We start from the raw sequence: 11,188 nt of genomic DNA, 5'->3' as shown, positions 1-11,188 counted from the left end.
ACAGTGTAACCCAGGCTCGGCACAGGGCCGGGTCCTGCCGCTCTCCTGAAGTCGGGCCAGTGAAACCGCATTATGGGTGTGAAGGAGGCAATAACAGGGCCTCCTTAAATAGTACTGAGCAAGGAACTAAAGTGAGTGGGTGGGGGGGGGGGGGGGAAGAGGGGAAGAGTACCTCAACTGAACACCATTCCATTTCTCATCGTCGTCACCCCCCCACCCCCTCTCTCTCTCTCCAGAAAAGCCAAAGGTTTTAAAAAAAAACAGGGCCAAGATTTCAATGTGTGGGAAAAGTGGAGCTTAACAAAGGAGCTGAGCCACATGTGCCACACGTCACTGGGTAGAAGATGCGAACACGGCTTCAGCAAGTCGGGTCGTGAAGGTTTAGAAAGAGAGTATTCCAATGGACTCTACGGTATGAAGGTACATCTTCATTGCATTCCCCATGTGCAGGTAAATCAGTCACGTTTGTTCGTGTGTGTTTGTGTTCTCCTCCTAACAGTTCTAGAAAATTCGATGGAGAACGAGAGCTTGCATTTATATAGCGTCCTTCACGCCAGATGGCTTCTCAGAGTGCTTAACAGTGGCGGAGCCCGACCCTGAGACAGGGGGAGGTGGGGGGGGGGGGAAGATGACTGTAGGCACAGTCGAAGAGGAAGGTCTTCAAGAGCGAGCTGAAAATGGAGAGGGGGGGGGCGCAAGGCGGAGTGACTGAGGGAGAGAGTTCCACAGCTTCGGGGTGCAGTGGCTGGGTTCTGGGAAAGGTTTTTACTTCATTCACACTCACACACACTCACTCACACGCAGAGAGACAGAATACGGCGGCTTCATAAAGAGGTATCCCGCAGTTTGTCTCTCCCATTGCTAGTTTTCTTCAATTTGGTCACATTTTCCAGCAAACCCGACTCAGTCAATCTATTTGAGAAAATGCACTTTGTAAGTTAATAGTCCACGTTGTATGAGGTTCTCTCTCTCTCTTCCTCCTCGACCCCAACCCCATAACCACCACACCATCTGTTCAGATGAACGTTAGAGACAGTGTATCCTGTGAAGCGCTTTGAGACGTCCTTCACGTGTGAAAAGCAGCACATCGGATACGAGGATTATAACAATTACAAAACACAAAGAAAGATAACTCCCCACCCCCATCCCGCACCCTCCAAAAAAGGGAAAGCTGCAAAGCTCCGAATTACTTAAGACATGAAATGACCTCCGTTGCATTATTCTGATGGATTAAAAATTGTTACTTACACCTCATCCATTGTAATATCTTCCTCGTCTAGTGGCAGCTGCAGGTAAGGGTTATTGCAGGCCGGCCGGAACTTGTAGCCGGTTAAGATAAAGAACACCAGTGTGGACACCTCTACAAGGAGCTGAGGGGGTTCACAAAAACAGTTGCTGATCACAGAGCAGTCTGACACTGCAACCAACTAAACAGTCACTACATTTTACAGTTTGTTCTGTGAAGGCTACACTGCTGTGTTTTGTATCTGTGTCACGTCATGTCAGACTTACACTGTACAGCCACTGCCACTCGAATGGGACGGTGAATTTGAGGAGAATGGCGATGATCCTGGTGAAGTAGATGTAACAAACAATCTGCAGAAAAGAGAGAAAAACCGTGAAGATAATTTTCCATCATTACCTTATGTTCGACGCAGCGCCTTTCAGGTCCACAGTGGGTCACGGGATACAGTGTGAAGTTCAACGACTATGTGTGTGTCTTGTGGATGAACCAACACTGAATAACACAGATCTGCAGACAGACGAACAGACGGACTCCCACATCTTTGCTTGAAGCAGAGGGTCAGGGAGAGCTCTCAAACTGCCCCCTACTATCAGACAGCCTTAACTCATAGTATGGTTACTCTGAGCTGCTCCTTGTCTGCCTGCCCTGTCTGACTCGCCATCGGCACTATGTAAATGCCATTTGTTGTTGTTGCGGGTACCCAGCGCTCTGGGACGCTACCTCGCATGAGGGGTCCTATATATAAGCACATTGTTGTTGTCACTGCCAGTGCAGGTACCTACCATAACATAAAAATGTCTGAAGAGTTTCAGCTTGGCCAGGCTCATAGCAGCTGCCGATCGACGTCAGATGCAGGAGAGAAACAAACAGTTAGTGAAGAGAAATGAGAGATCAGACCTTCTGCAGCCACAACACAATCTTCAACAGCTTCTATATCTCGATTAGAACAGGGGAGAGCGACACACACAGACACACACACACACACACTGCCTTACAAGACAATTTTCCAGGCACCTAAATCAAGGAGTCAACATGGAGAACATCAGAACACCAGGTAACAGCAAAAAAAGGGGGAAATGACACTGATATGAGACCTTCTAGTATTTACTGAAGGCAGTAAATGGAGCTCTCAAGCTACCGAGTGCAGGACTTCCCAGGGACAGGATTAACCTGCAGGTCACTGACCTTTACCATCCGTACTGGACGCCTCTTGCAAGTGTCTGATCGACCTGAAAGGCAGAAAGCGATGTAGGGAATGAAACTGGGACGTGGACCAATAGCTCGTTTGTCTTTTCACCCACGTCTGGAGCAGGTCCCAAAAGCGCTTCACAAGATGTGTCTTTCCTCTCTCCTGCACAAAACTCTGTGACCCGACAGACCCCCGTCCCCAGAGGATTGAGTATCGCCCTAAAAAGAAAATCCAAGACCACCCCTCGCTGTACTCTCTCTCTTTAGCCTTTGATGAAGATTCTTACCACACGACAGGAAACAGGATGGCCCCACAGCAGATCAGGTCCACCAGAAACAAGGTCTCCTTCCACAAGGCGTAATCACTGGTCCCTTCCTCTGTTGACTCGATGATTATATAAGCTGTATTCGCCAATACCTTGAAGCAGAGACGCAACAAAATGTCTACAAAATGCGCAAAGTCTCTGTTAAACTCTGAAACGCTTCGAGACATTACCCGCCCGTGTGAAAGGCGCTGTATCCAATGGAAGGATTCTTTATTGTTTGTTACAGTCACATGTGCAGAATCACACACACGTTCACACATCCCCGACACCCCCATGCACACACAACCAGACCTGCAAGCACTCACACACACACCCGCACACACTCATACCCACACATACCCGCACCCGCACACCCATACCCCACACACAGACACCTATACCCGCGCGCACTCACACACACACACCACTGACCTGGAGAGGAATGACTATCATGAAGATCTTCTTGTCCTTGTCTGACAGAATGTACTTGACGAATGCCCAGCCAGTGCCGATTAGAGCCAAAGTGATGAAGAGCAGAGCGCCTTTCAACCTTCACAACAAGGAAAACACTGTCAAACACCACAGACCAGCAGCTTGCATTTACGCAGCAGCCCTCGCTCATGCAGGGTAGTGCCAATCCACTTTACAGAGTATTCTGTGGAGCGCTTCGAGACATCTCAACAACATGATAAGGCGCAGCATCAAATGCAAGGATTATTATAATATGATAATTTCTAGAACTCTGTAATCAATATACTCACAGATGAGTGATGTAGTACATCACAGCCCAGCCTTCAATGGCATACCCTCGAACAGCAATGAAATGGTAGTTTATCTGTAAGGGAGACAAATCTATGTACATTAGCCTGGCTGGAATCAGCCGTGTAATACAAGCTCAACCTGTCTTGAGTGATCCCTGTTGATTATAAAAACGTCACGCTCTTGCATATGATAATCTAATCCCCAAACTCCGCTGCCTGCATACTCACCCGTGGCAAACTCCATCCCCCATCACCCCAGGCCTCGCCAGGCTCCACTGGCTCCCTATCACACACACTAAACTCCGTCCCCCCATCACCCCAGTCCTAGCTGAGGAAAGAAGGAAAGATGTGGAGTGCGAGTAAAAATGGCTTCCACTCCTATAGCAAACTCTATTATTATTATACTCACAGCGTGGAACAGGATGGAAACAGTCTTGGTGAACGCAAGTGAAGCCATCAGCCAGTGGATTTTAAAGACACTGAACCTGAGTGTGGGGACAGAGAGGCAGATACACAGAATGGGGTTTTAAAAGTCTGGGAGCAGTTTTTGTCAAGTAAAATCCAAAAAAAAACAGTCATTTCACTTTACAGTGTATCCTGGGAAGCACTTTGAGACGTGGTAAGGCTCTATATCAAATGCGAGGATCATTAGTAGTAGTAGTAGTAGTAGTATTATCCGGACGGATAACAAAGTCAATCAAAGTCGGGTAAGGAAAGGAGTTGTGGAAAGGCTTGCTGTACCTGTACTTCAGGAGCAAGTAAACCCAGTATACAGCCGCAGTGAAGAAGAAGCCAGACATGACCATGTACAACAGAGGCAGCGGCATTTCCCCGGCTGACAGGAAGTTCTTAGGATTCCTCGCTCTTATATCAATCTAGGGAAAAGGAAGATTTAGAAAGTCACGGCCTCTGCTGGAAACGCTCAATTCAAAATACTAAATACCAAATGACATTTGTATTAGGTGCTTTTCACATCGGGACAACATCTCAAGGCGCTAGACAGTCAGGGGTTTGGAACCGAGGGCGACTCAAATGGTTTTGACTGGGACGCTACCCTTGGTGAGGGGGCGCTGCATAAATACAGCAAGTTGTTGTTGTTGTTGATCTCCCTGGGATGTCGTCGCTGGTCGCAAACCGGCTGACGTGTTTGCCCGCCCACAAAACCCACAGTCTTTCCACTTCACAGTGAAATCCTGTGAAGCGCTTTGAGACATCTCGAAGATGTGATAAGGTGCATATATCAAATGCAAGGATTATTATTATTATAGTTATAAATACAGCTCAGGTCCAGCGGGTTAGAGCATGTGGGGGGACGGGGGCCGAGAGATCGTTTCGGGGCCCGAGGAGCTGGGAGAAAGTTTGGGAACCCCCCTGGTTTAGAAGGATCAGTTAGAGGAAGGTTCATTGACTCACCTTCATATCGAACACCACCGCACCTTGCTTTCCCGGGGCTGCGTTGTAGCAGTTGTGAAAGCTCAGGGTATACAGGCCTTGCTCCTTCGTGGACATCACCTTCACAAAGAACTGCAATAACAACATCACAAAACAATAATATAATAAAAATCCTGACCTTTGATACAGCGCCTGATCAAGCGCTTCCCAGGACACACTGTAAAGTGAATTGACTGTATATTTTGTGGGCGAAACGTGGCAGCCAATTGTGCACAGCAGTGTCCCCGCAAATAGTCATGGATTGAGTGACCACATTATTATTGTTGTTGAAGGGATTATTACCTCCGGGAAAGCGAATCACCAATCAACTGACAACTGGGTTCCTGCTTACTGCTGGGTAAACAGAGGCGTGTGCGTGTGTGAGTGTGTATCTGTGGAGTAAGGAAACTTGCCTCAGGTTTTGCCCCGACCCGAAATCCTCGCTTGCGAGGTGAGCTCTCTAACCACAGGGCTCCACACATTACACCACAAAAAGACTTGTGGCTTCCCCTTTTTTTTTTAAAACATAAAACCGCTGTATCAAATCGCGAGGATTATTATTATTTGGCACTTCTCACTCTCCCACACCTCAAAAATGGGACAATGTTCAATAAGTCAAAATTCAGGTTTTGCAATTAAAAAAAAGCGCTTAGTGTCAAGTGTCCCCGAGGATGGATGGATTGGAAGATGAAATTCTTACGTTAAAGTTGTAGGAATCGTTCATTTTCCCGAGTGGATAAAAGGTTTCCATCTTCGCGTCTTCAGTCTTCTTGCCCTTTTGTTGCGAGACAGAGAGAGGGAGAAAGAAGGTAAGCAAGAGGTATGTGGAGGTTTCCCCCTGACCTGCCCGGGAATCGAAACCACGTCCTCTCGCTTACGAGGCATGTGCCGCAGGATTTCAATCAGACCTGTTTTGACTTCCAGCCGTATGTACTAGTTGGGCCCCAGCGTCTGGCTGATAAGCACGTCACGGGTATGGGGCCGGGAGCTGGAGAGGTAAAGGGGAGTCTGGAGAAGATGAATGTGAAGAGGTAGTTCCCCCTTTTTTTTTTACACAAAATAAACCTTTCCTTTGAATTGTTCAAACCCACTGGTGCAAGTGTTGTTTTCTGGGCGCGTAGGAATAGGAGGAGGCCATTCAGCCCCTCGAGCCTGTTCTGCCGTTCTATAAGATCATGGCTGATCTGTACCTCAACTCCAATTATCTCGTTATCACGACCCACACCTTCCCACCTCCCTCAGTAACTTGCGCGCTCACACATCCCCAACCTGTTTGGCTTTGACCTGGTCGTTGCTCCCGATTTGTTTCTTCACTGTGTTGCTCTGGCTGTCAGTCTTGTTGCTCTCGATCGAACTTTGCTCCCGTTTCCTTCTGCTTTTCTCTGACAAGTGTTTAAAGGTCAGTTAGGGTCGGGATCAGATACAGCTCGGGGGGCCCTGCAACTTTGGACGAGCTACGCGAGGTATCACCATTGATGTTTTACATTTACAGAACAAAAGGAGGCCATTCGGCCCACAACTGTTTGTGGGTCACTGTGCGCAATTGGCTGCTGCGTCACTCCACTTTACAATATATTCTGCGGAGCGCTTTGAGATGTCTCAATGACGTGATAAGGAAACTTGCCTAAGGTTCTGCAGACCCGTCCGGGAACGGAACCCGGGTCCTCTCGCTTGCTCTAACCACTGAACTACAGGGACTCAACATTAAATGTTGTTAAATTGATGTTAAATGTTACCTGGAGTTTTGGACGGATTCCCGGCAGTACCATTTTGGGATTTCGCGGGCAGTTTATTCTTCTGTTTATCGGCACCGATCACCGGTTTGGCCGACTCTGTCTGGGACGGCACATCACGCACCTTGTCTGTGCCATCGATCAGCAGCTGCCTTTGCTCGCCAAACTTCTTCACGGAGACTCTGCCGGCACAAGGGTTGTACATCTGTCTCCAACACCATGTGGGTGATCCTAGCTGGACAAGCAGCGGAAAAGCTTGCCAGACAGCGCTCTCTCTCAATGGCTAGTTAGACTCCAACAGTTACCCCAACGCACACTTTGGGCTCCCCCAAGCATACTAATCGCCGGTGGTTGGGGCGCGGGGGGGGGGGGGGGGGGGGGAGGGAGGGAAGCAGAGTCTCCTTGGGGCTGAACTGGCTCCGAGGTGACATGCTTGGCCACGGAAAGTCGGAATCGACCCAGGCCTCTGTGATGGTCTCTAGTCCAGCTCCTGAGCCAGGCAGATCCACAGTATTCCAGGGCACTCACTGGTCCCCATCGACAGCCCTTGGAAGGGCTGACCAGTCACTGGGGGCAGGGAATTCTCCCCCTCAGCTCCTGTTAACCCTGCAGCCAAAGCTCCTAACTAGCGGGTAGGGTGGTCCTAGCACACTCTCTCTCTCTCTCTCTCTCTCTGGCTCTCTCAAGGGCCAAGCTATGTGGATTTAGCTGGCTAGACTCCAGCAGTTACCCCAATGCACATTCTGGGCTTCCCCCACCCCCCTCCCAAACCTTGGCTCTTCGCAACCTGCGTCTAATACTCTCCAGAATTAGGTAAGCAGGGGGCGTCCCTCCAGGGAAAGAGAGAGAGCGCATTCTATTCCGACAATCTATCTCCACGAGTATGAAGCTCAGTACCAGCCGAGCTCAGGACTTACTGATTCGTATTCAGATCAAACTTGAAGAGAGTGAGAGATTCCCTTGTGGATTTATTGTACTTTTCCAGGACACACGTGTCCGATTCATCTACCTGTGGCGGGAAAGCACAATCCTCGGATAATGTCAACGCAACACAATAGACATTTACGCAGCGCATTTAGCAATGGAAGGATGTCTCGAGGGGCTGGAAATGGTGGTCGGAGCAAACCACAACAACTTGCATTTACACCGCGCCCCTCACACACGCAGGGTAATGCAGTGGCGGAGCCCGCCGCTGAGCCAGGGGGAGGGAAGTGACCGCAAGCACAGTCAAAGTGGAAACGGTTTTAACGTACCGTATAGGTTGACACGCCGTCGGTCTTGGACTTGGAAAGGCTGAACCCGATCTGGTGCAAAGAGAAGACACGGGAGGATCAGCCGCAGAAAGTGACGCGAGAGACGCGGGCAAATGTGTGATTGCCGTTCCGACTTCCGTAAGCAACGCACACACTCAGGAAAGGCTACTTCAAGGCCTACGCTACCTCACCCTTTAAACGTCTCCGAGTGTAGAAGGTTACCAGCAGTGTCAGCAGAGTGCGAACGAGTGAGCAAATGAGCGAGGGGTGAAGTGAGGCATTCGTGTAACCCAGCGCTTGTTGAGACAACGACTGAATGAACTGCCACACTGGGAAACACTGAGACTAGCAACAGGGTATTTCCGTTGGCTTGGAAGAAGTAGGCAATTTCGGATCTAAGCTTCCCAAAGCTTCCCACTGTGATGTGAGGCTAACACGTACAGAATTAATCGCTATGAACGTTTCCATTATTGCAGCACTCGACTACCAGGAGGAACCAGATGGACCTTGGTCTTTTCTCTTCGAGCAATTCCTATGTTCCAATGTTCCCGCCCGAAGGGAACACGACAATTCCCTCACGCTCTCGCAAACATGGTAAGAGACCCTCACACTCCCTGAGCTCCTGTAGCTCAGTGGTCAGAACCCTCGCCTCGCAAGCGAGAGGACTTGGGTTCGAATCCCGGGCAGGGCAAAATGTTGGGCAAGTTTCCTTACTCCACAAACAGGCCTCTGTTTACCAGCAGTAAATAGGAACCCGGTTGTTAGTCGACCGGCGGATCGCGTTTCCAGGGGTAATAATCCCTTAAAAAAACAATAAATTGGTCACATCAATAATAATAATAATCCTTGCATTTGATATAGTGTCTTATCACATCTTCGAGACCTTTCAAAGCGCTTCACACAATATACTGTAAAATGAATTGACTGTATATACTTTGTGGCCAAAACGCGGCAGCCAATTACGGACAGCGGTGTCCCCACAAACAGTCGTGGATTGAAGGGACCGAATTATTATTATTTCTTAAAATGGTATCATCACTCACGGAAAGGCGATCCGCTGATCGACTACCCCACGAAGTATACAGTCAATGCACTTTACAGTATACGCTGTGAAACTCAAATGGCAGGATTATTATTATTATAGCTGTAGGAGCTTCACTGTACTATTGGTTGGTTCCCTTTGATAAGCTTACCCACAGCCTAACCCCCAGCATAGCTCTGGCACCTCCCAACGGTGACTCACAGTTATTTTTTTGAAATCGATGTCCGTTTTCAACACAAGACTCGTCAGATTGACTTCCAGGGTCCCATTGGCATAAAAACCAAACGTGTTCAGGTGAACTTTCGATCTCGTGTCCCCCTGAGAAGAAGGAAGTTTTTTTTAAATTAAAAACAGCAATTCGTAAAAGCATTTGTCAGATGTCACCATTTTACACAAAGTTCGCCTTCTCCTTCATCTCAGGAAACTCCAGAACTGACCCCCCCTTTATTTACCTTCTATTCTACTAACAACGTTTCGCCCACAAAACACACAGTCGATGCACTTTACAGCAGATCCTGTGAAGCACTTTGCGACGGCGCTATATCAACAGCAACAACTTGCATTTGCAGAACATCTCTCACACAGGGCAGCGTCCCAGAGCGCTCAACAGGGGCGGAGCAGGACCCCGAGCTGGGAGGAGGTGACCGTAGGCACGGTCGATGAGGAAGGTCTTCAGGCGCGACCAGAAGATGGGGAAGGAGGGGGGCAAGGCAGAGGGATAGGGGAAGAGTGTTCCAGAGTCTCGGGAGGTAGTGGCTGAAAGCCCAGATCTGACCACGGGAATGTCACCCGTGGGGTGAATCCATTTGTGACTGGAGGAGGGGCTGGGCGTGGGCGATTATCACAGCATTATCTTTCCAGACGATTACTGTTGGTTATTTACCTTCCTCAGGGACAAGGTAAACTTGAACATAATCCAATGAAGTCATCTCAGGACTCCAGCCGGTCAATAACAGCACCATCTGTTACGCTGCTAATGCAGCGAGCAGCAGGTCCCAGGTTTAAACCCCAGTGCGGCCAACACACAGACTGTCAGAGTTGAGCTGGACAGTCAAGTGCTTTGGACCCGAGCTGGGGGTCGGGCGGGGTGAGGGTCGGGCAGGGTGAGGGTTGGGGAGGGTGGGGGTCCGGGGGGGGAAGCAGGTGGTGGAAACCACGGCTGAACGGCGGCTGCTTTTGATCGGCCGTTCTTAATCAGCTTCTGATTAAAGTGCGTCACCAAACCCGCCGGGTGGGGGAGGGCAAACCAACAGCTGTCCCCACGTTACAGATGAGCATCGATCACGAGGCAACGCAGCGTCTCCAGCGCATCAGGAGGGAGGCGCTCCGGCTTCGCAGATATTCCGAGGTTGGAATGGGCTAAACTCCTGGGAATTAAAAACCCTCGGTCGCTGACACTGAGCGGCTTCCCGGGCAATTCATTGGCCGCTGCGTTTTTCGCGTACAAAATGCACAGTCACTGCACTTTACAGTGTGTTCTGTGAAGCGCTTTCAGACGTCTCGATGACGTGATGAGGCTCCGCGTCACAGACACCAACATTATCACTATTGAGCGTTTTGGCACTGGACGTCGGCCTTTGGGGGGAAGAGAGGAAAAGGGAAGGAAGGAGGAAAGGCGGTGACTGTTTGTGATCAGTGTAGTGACTGTGAGAGGGGGAGAGTGCAGAGACTGTGTGAGGGGGAGCGTGTAGTGACTGGGAGGGTAGAGTGTAGTGACTGTGTGAGGGGGTGAGTGCAGTTAGTGACTGTGTGAGGGGGAGAGTGTAGTGACTGTGTGAGGGGGAGTGAAATGACTGTGGGGGAGTGTAGTGACTGTGTGAGGAGGAGAGTGTAGTGACTGTGTGAGGGGGTGAGTGTAGTTAGTGACTGTGTGAGGGGGAGAGTGTAGTGACTGTGTGAGGGGGAGTGAAATGACTGTGGGGGAGTGTAGTGACTGTGTGAGGGAGTGTAGTGACTGTGAGGTGGAGTGTAGTGACTGTGTGAGAGAGTGTAGTGACTGTGAGGGGGAGTGCAGTGACTGTGTGAGAGAGTGTAGTGACTGTGAGGGGGAGTGTAGTGACTGTCTACCTTCAGTGTCAGATGATGGAGTCGGGCCGCGGCGCCGCTCAGGCCGACAAACCAGAGGAAACAGGTGTTGAGGAGCCGCCGCTGCTGCTGCCGTCTCCCGCCGGCGGCCATCATGTCACCGGGGGAGGGAGTGACAGCGAGTGACATCACCATCCACCAATC

General features: G+C 49.8%; 1 protein-coding gene across 2 annotated transcripts; it reads right to left on the bottom strand.

Annotated features, from left to right (window-relative positions):
* Positions 1-710: 710 nt before the first annotated feature.
* On the bottom strand, positions 711-11,183 carry LOC103191234 (protein GPR108). 2 transcript variants are annotated; one of them, XM_042345745.1, is made up of 18 exons: positions 11,027-11,180; positions 9,161-9,277; positions 7,918-7,968; positions 7,582-7,673; positions 6,668-6,846; positions 6,201-6,313; positions 5,632-5,706; positions 4,914-5,024; positions 4,242-4,375; positions 3,910-3,985; positions 3,501-3,574; positions 3,172-3,289; positions 2,722-2,852; positions 2,432-2,475; positions 2,029-2,078; positions 1,513-1,596; positions 1,249-1,370; positions 711-912 (listed from the first exon to the last, which is right to left on the bottom strand). In XM_042345745.1, exons 1-18 carry the CDS (start codon positions 11,177-11,179, stop codon positions 825-827), a joined length of 1,812 nt encoding a protein of 603 aa, XP_042201679.1. In that variant the 5' UTR covers position 11,180; the 3' UTR covers positions 711-824. The 2 variants fall into 2 exon arrangements, 1 of the variants encoding a protein (XP_042201679.1); XR_006085946.1 differs by lacking the exon at positions 2,432-2,475 and having other exon boundaries at positions 871-912; positions 11,027-11,183.
* Positions 11,184-11,188: the final 5 nt, after the last annotated feature.

The sequence above is a fragment of the Callorhinchus milii genome, unplaced genomic scaffold, assembly GCF_018977255.1.
Source record: "Callorhinchus milii isolate IMCB2004 unplaced genomic scaffold, IMCB_Cmil_1.0 Scaffold87, whole genome shotgun sequence".
Classification (NCBI taxonomy): domain Eukaryota; kingdom Metazoa; phylum Chordata; class Chondrichthyes; order Chimaeriformes; family Callorhinchidae; genus Callorhinchus; species Callorhinchus milii.
Note: the sequence above shows the minus strand (reverse complement) of the source record. Positions and strands in the feature narration are given on the sequence as shown.